Source organism: Oncorhynchus nerka, linkage group LG12, assembly GCF_034236695.1.
Source record: "Oncorhynchus nerka isolate Pitt River linkage group LG12, Oner_Uvic_2.0, whole genome shotgun sequence".
Lineage (NCBI taxonomy): Eukaryota > Metazoa > Chordata > Actinopteri > Salmoniformes > Salmonidae > Oncorhynchus > Oncorhynchus nerka.
Window position 1 is genome coordinate 35,359,625 of NC_088407.1, and position 6,333 is coordinate 35,365,957.

At 45.3% G+C, this 6,333-nt stretch overlaps 1 protein-coding gene across 1 annotated transcript; it reads right to left on the reverse strand.

The window, feature by feature from the left end:
* Window positions 1–694: 694 nt before the first annotated feature.
* On the reverse strand, window positions 695–3,617 carry LOC115138913 (somatostatin receptor type 1-like). The gene has a single exon (XM_029676096.2). It carries the CDS (start codon window positions 2,506–2,508, stop codon window positions 1,393–1,395), a length of 1,116 nt encoding a protein of 371 aa, XP_029531956.1. The 5' UTR covers window positions 2,509–3,617; the 3' UTR covers window positions 695–1,392.
* Window positions 3,618–6,333: the final 2,716 nt, after the last annotated feature.

Consider the following 6,333-nt stretch of genomic DNA (forward strand, 5'->3'; position numbering starts at 1 on the left):
TATTACCTGTTGGAGGGAGGAGATAGCGTTAACGTGGATGGAGCTTCCTGATTGGCCAGGTCGACCTGTGGTCTGTACCTCACAGGGTTAATAGCCAGACACAATCTCATTAATTCATTGTGCCATCTCCACGGCGATATCGTTCCATAAGCGATGTGAGGCAAATCGATTGGACAGATAATATGGGATCATTTAAGCCTCAAGCCTGTTATCCATTATAATCACAGAACGGTCTGTGACGACAGGCGTTGCATGCCTTCATTTGCCCCTGTGGCCAATTCAGTATTCACAATCACTGTATAATGTGGAACAGGCATTTTTTATCTTCTTTCTACCCCATACCTGTGTTGTGTCAGTAGGAATGTTATCTTCATGCTGAGTTGTGGGCGACACCATCTGTGAGTGTCTGTCAGAGGCAGTGTGTGTGTGTGTGTGTGTGTGTGTGTGTGTGTGTGTGTGTGTGTGTGTGTGTGTGTGTGTGTGTGTGTGTGTGTCAGAGGAGCGTTGTGCCTCACGAAGCCCATGTGAAAAATGAAAAATGTCTAAGCTGACTGACTGCAGTTCCTTGCGAAAAAAATGTGGAGAGTATTTTTCTGTGCTACTGACAGAGTTTGAATGTCAAAACCATCAGTGAACCATTCTTTTCAAAACATGATCACCACACTTCCAAATGAAACATTTATTTCAGCTTGGCTATTTACAGTTGTCCCTTTGGGCTGCTTGCATGAATGTGTTTGAGCAAGTGAAAGCAACAGAGAGAACACATCAGGACTCAACAGAGACGTTGGGCATTAATGCTTTACAACCCCTATGATTCAGACTTCTGTGGCAAATGTATGATTCTGCCAATTATTCAATTATTGCCCATGTACTTAAGCATAGGCAGTTTCGGCTTATCATCCAACCCCAAATAAATAAATACATAATTACATGTATAGCATATACAGTAGAATAAATAGGTTTACAGACAGAAGGACAAAGGTCAAACAAACGCATGTGCTCCAAACTCCGGGTAAAAGACCAAGTCAAAATGATAAACTTGTCATAGCTGCACCACCTCAGTATGAGAAACCTCATTTAACTTGGCTTGTAGTCAGTCAACCATCACACTGACATCTAGCATCTCTATTTTGTACATACAACCTCCTGTGCTACACAGTCAAATAATGCTCTTTATCCAGCGGGAAAAACAAAGCCCATATATGACTGTCACACTTCAGAGCAGCAGGGAGTAGGTGAACATCTACTTTTTTTTTTCAAAGACACGTGTCGTTCTCATCAACCACGGGCCTCACTCATTGTTCATGTGTGGTGTCATTCGTTGTCATACGTTGCTATCCCATCATTCGCCGTGTGGCATTGTGTTTTATCATCTACAACTATTGACTCCGGTCACAGTGTAGTCGTGCGTGACGTGCACGTCCCATTCCGGAACACCATACCGGATGCCAGACATTCCTTAGGGAAGTCTTTCTGTCCATTGGTGGCCTGTCTCTTCAGAGCTACGGCACGGTAGTCCACCTGTTCTCCATCCAGCCCAGACTCCAGCCAACGGAAACACACAATCCTCTGGAACGACCGCCGGAAGTTATCGGACACGAAGCCGTAGAGGATGGGGTTGGCGCCGCTGTTGGCGTAACTCAGGATGACAAAGAGCTGGGTAACCATGGCGTCCGGGGGGCGGTGGAACACGCTGACCAGCTGGACGATGTAGAAGGGCATCCAGCAGAGCACGAAGACCGCCACAATGCACAACACCATCCGCGTGATCTTTTTCTCCGAGCGCCTTCGCTGCAGCCAACCGGCTTTGAGCCCGACCGCACGCATGCGCGCCACCATCAGGCAGTAGCAGAGGCAGATAGCACCTACAGGAAGCAGGAAGCCGAGCAGGAAGGTGTACACCACGAACGCCACTGACCATGCAGCCTCAGGCCACAGGAAGTTGCAGTCCACGCCGCCGTCCTGCGCCGGGACCGTGTCAGCAAAGATGATGATGGGGAGGATGACGAGGAGCGAGAGGCCCCACACGCAGACGTTGACCACCTTTGCCACGGTGGGACGGCGGTAGCGGGCAGCCTTGATAGGGTGAACCACGGCCACATATCGATCCACGCTCAACACCGTCAGACAGAAGATAGATGTAAACATGTTGATGCCGTCCACGCTCAACACCAGACGGCACATGAGCGAGCCAAACGGCCAATGGCGTACAGCCGCTGAAGTCGCCAAGAACGGAACACTCAACATAAACAGTTCATCTGCAATTGCCAGATTTAATATATAAATATTGGTGGCAGTTTTCATCTTGGCGTATTTGAGGATGACATAGATGACCATGGCATTGCCTGTAAGACCCACACAGCAGACCAGTGCGTAGATGGAGGGGATGATGATCTTACTGGCATCAAGTTCCTGGTCGTAGTCCTCATAGTCTAGGCTGGAGTTGTAGGGGAGGCCGGTGGGGTATTCTGGGTAGTCACCGGACCGGTTGGTGGCCATGTTTTCCATTTGACCAGTTTACCTCAGTTTTTGCCTCTCCTAGGCCCCTTGGAACTAAGATGCAACTTCGTGTGTATGTTTTCCTATTCAGTCCAGTCTGTCATACCTACTGATTTGAGTCTCTCAGTCCCATTATAGAATATAGTACTCTTCTCAATGCTCTTAGTTGGCTCTCTGTTAACACCAAAGTGTTGCTTTAGTGTAATGTATCATGGATCTCTATTAAACTCCTTTCATAATTGGTTCAAAAAGAATGGATAGAGCAGAGTTTTTCTCACTATGGAACCCTAAAGTTCACTTCTGCTTTTTTTCTGATTTTCTGGTGTTAATAGCTAAAGTGTCATTGACTTCCGTTATATTCCTTTGATAAATGGGTCAAAAAGGAGTGATGAAGGAGCAGTGGGAGCATGAAAGATCCTCATTTTTGTATAGAGGTGCAGCTCTGAAGAGACAGGAGGGAATGTAATGTCTGTAAAGTGTCTTTCTCCAATCTCACGGTCCACATGCAACATAGAGGGGGTTAACCTAAACCAAATCAGAGTCCTTGAGTCTCTCAATTCTCATGTTGCTCTGTTTCTCATGGATTTCTCATTATAAAGCCCAGCCTTGGTAGTTTCTACTCTCCACTGACTGAAGCAATTTGATCCACAGATGAATTCTTGGCAGCCAAATGTGTAACAGTCCATATTCATTCACAAATAAACTCACATCTTATTACCCATCTGTTTGCAGGTGGTGAAATCAGGGCGAGGTTTCTGGGTCTCATTCAAACACAAGGAACCTCGCCATGGGAGAACATTCATTTCTCTTGATTAGAATGTCCTATTGGAAGGAATTGGACCTGGAGTGGTTGGGAGTTGCCCTGTTCTGTCTGGTTTATCCCACCTAGTCGAATTTCATACTCATCAGGAGTGGTCTTTGGTAAGAGGTACTGTGGGGAATTCTACACTTTCACCATTCCATGTTTCTGTTTCTGTGGTGATAGAGGGGAGCGGGTTCTCACGGGTGGTCATTCAGTCGCTACACCCCGGCTGAACAAGTACATGACAATTCCTGGCTTCGATATGAGCTCATCCCCGGGATACGTTTACACTCCCATTTTCTTTGAGTTGGCTCCAGGATGCCTGTAAGAAAACACAAAAGAGCAATCACTTGTTTATTCTCTAAAGGAACTCCAAACAAAACATGAGAAGATCTCTGGCTCTAAGAACGCTGGGTTTTCACAAGAGGTAGCTATCATGTGTCAATGGCAATTAATGGCATTGTTTGTTCTTTCCATTCATGTTTCGCTTGCAGTTTGTGATTCATTTGAAAAGACAAGTCTTTTCCTTCGATAGCTGATGAAATACTGAGGCGGTGCGGTCTCTCTGCACCTGAACGGAACAGAAACTAGGATTCCATTTCGCCTCCGTATTCCCCAGATGTGATACCAGCATGACATACAAAAAAATTCCCCGTTGTGTTTGTACAAAATGAAAAAGGTTCCAGCAGAAATGGTATGAGGGGGGTGAGTGTGTGAGTGAACCTATGCAAGGTCACTGCTCTCCTCGTCCAATTACAGCCGAATGCGAGAGGCAGAGAGACACCGTTGACACTTATTTACTTTCTGACAATGAGCAAACATCTAAGGAAAAAAGAAAGGCAAAAAAATAAACAGTTGAGATGTTCACGGCTGTCTAAACAAGAAAAATTGAGAAAAATATGGGAATATGGACTGAACAAACACCCTCTCCGCCTCCTTCTCTCTCCATCCTCCTTTCCATCCCTCTCCTCCATTCTCCAACCAACAGAACATCAAAAACGGGCCCAGTCTATAGAAAGCAGGAAGCTAATTGCATTCGTGGCTGGAATAGGAAACGCTGTTTGAATGCCAGTTTTCCTCTATTACGGTAGTTAGGGGAGGGGGCAATCATGGTTCATCTAAAAGTCAACTGAAAGCACTGTGAGTAGAATAAATAAATATAGATAAATGTGCCCTTTAGTAGACACAGAATACCACAGAATACCGAAAGTAAAGCAGTGAGATAGCACAACACTACGAAATGTGTAAACAATGTGTCCAGGAGCGTGAACCGCATGGATATTGTGATTGTGTCACCTGTTGCGGCTTTAAAGCTGAAGCTACATACCGAGTATACAAAAGATTAGGAACACTGGCTCTTTCCATGACAGGCTGACCAGGTGAATCCAGGTGAAAGCTATGATCCCTTATTGATGTCAATCGGTGTAGATGAAGGGGAGGAGACAGGTTAAAGAATGCTTTTTAAGCCTTGATACAATTGAGACATGGATTGCGTAAGATCTAAGTGCTTCTGAACGGGGGTATGGTAGTAGGTGTCAGGCGCATCGGTTTGTGTCAAGAACTGCAACGCTGCTGGGTTTTTGGCGCTCAACAGTGTATCAAGAGTGGTCCATCAAACGACATCCAAAGTAAGGGGTGCAACTCAATATTAGGAAGGTGTGCCTACTACTTGGTATACTCACTGTACATCTGCTGTGTGCGTGTGTGAGACTGCGTGTGACACTGTGTTTTGTGTGTGTGTGTGTGTGTGTGTGTGTGTGTGTGTGTGTGTGTGTGTGTGTGTGTGTGTGTGTGTGTGTGTGTGTGTGTGTGTGTGTGTGTGTGTGAGTGTGTATTTAGGTGTCTACCTATTTATGACTGTCTAGTGTCTGTGTGAGTGGCAGGGAGAGAAGGATCGGTACAGATAAGAAGAGAGCATAAACACTGGGGCTTGTTGTATTGCTGATCTTTATCACCAACTGTCTCAAATCATTTATTGTTTCTTTTAGTGTCACCTTCTTCCCTTCCGTGTTGCCTGAGTCATGGTGCCAATTTGTCACCGGTGATGATATCTACTCAATGTGGTGCTAGACTGTCGAGCCTGCTTAACAGGGTTGAGCGGAAGGTATAGGGTGAAGTTGCCCCTAGACTGATTTCAAATTAGTACGTTATTTTTAATCTAATAGTTAAGGTTAGGATTTGGGCAGGGCAATCTGATCTTGTACCCACAGCGGAGTGGTAGAACATTATGCACTGTCTGGGAAGAAGCGTAGATATAGGTTAACTAGAACAGGACGTGAAATAATTAAGATCTTGGATTAGCAATAGAGGCTCTACTCTCTTAAAGAAAAAGGGTACAAAAGGGTTCTGCGGCTGTCCTCATAGGATAACCCATTTTTGGTTCCAGATAGAAACCTTTTTGGTTTCAGGGAGAACTATTTTGGGTTCCAAGTAGAACCCTATGTGTAAAAGGATTCTACCTGGAACCAAAAGATTTTTACCTGGATCCAAAAGGGGTTCTTCAAAGGGTTTTCCTATGGGGACAGCTGATGAACCCTTTTTGGTTCCAGATAGCACCAGAGTGTATTTCTTCTAAGAGTGTATGTAGGGCTTTGAAGGGGAAGACTGACGTCAAACGCTCGAAAGCTAAGAGAGTTTTTATGCCGAGCTTGTTCTCTGAACACTCAGCAAGACAGATGTTGATGAATGTAGGAGAGGAGAGAGTGAAGGGAGACAGACAGCTGGAGAAGAGAGGATAAGAAGCCTGCGTCAAGCAATGATAGAAGACAGAGAGCGAGAGAGAGAGAGAGCGAGAGAGAAAAAGAAAGCGAGCGAGAGAAAACAGAGAAAAATAGAGAGAGGGTGAGATTAAAACAGCAGGAGAAAGACACATGCAAATGGTGTAAATGCATGAGGGAGAGGGCAGAGAGAGAGAGAAAGGCTGAGCAAGAGAAAGCAAGCAAGAGCGAGACAAACAGCAGTACAGAATGACATGCAAAGGATATTTTTTCATGAGGGAAAGAGAAAGGCTGTGAGAGAGAGAATGAGAGAAA

What these genes read in the sequence shown, in the direction of transcription:
- LOC115138913 (XM_029676096.2), bottom strand. Translation starts at nt 2,508, where the DNA reads ATGGAAAACATGGCCACCAACCGGTCCGGTGACTACCCAGAATACCCC.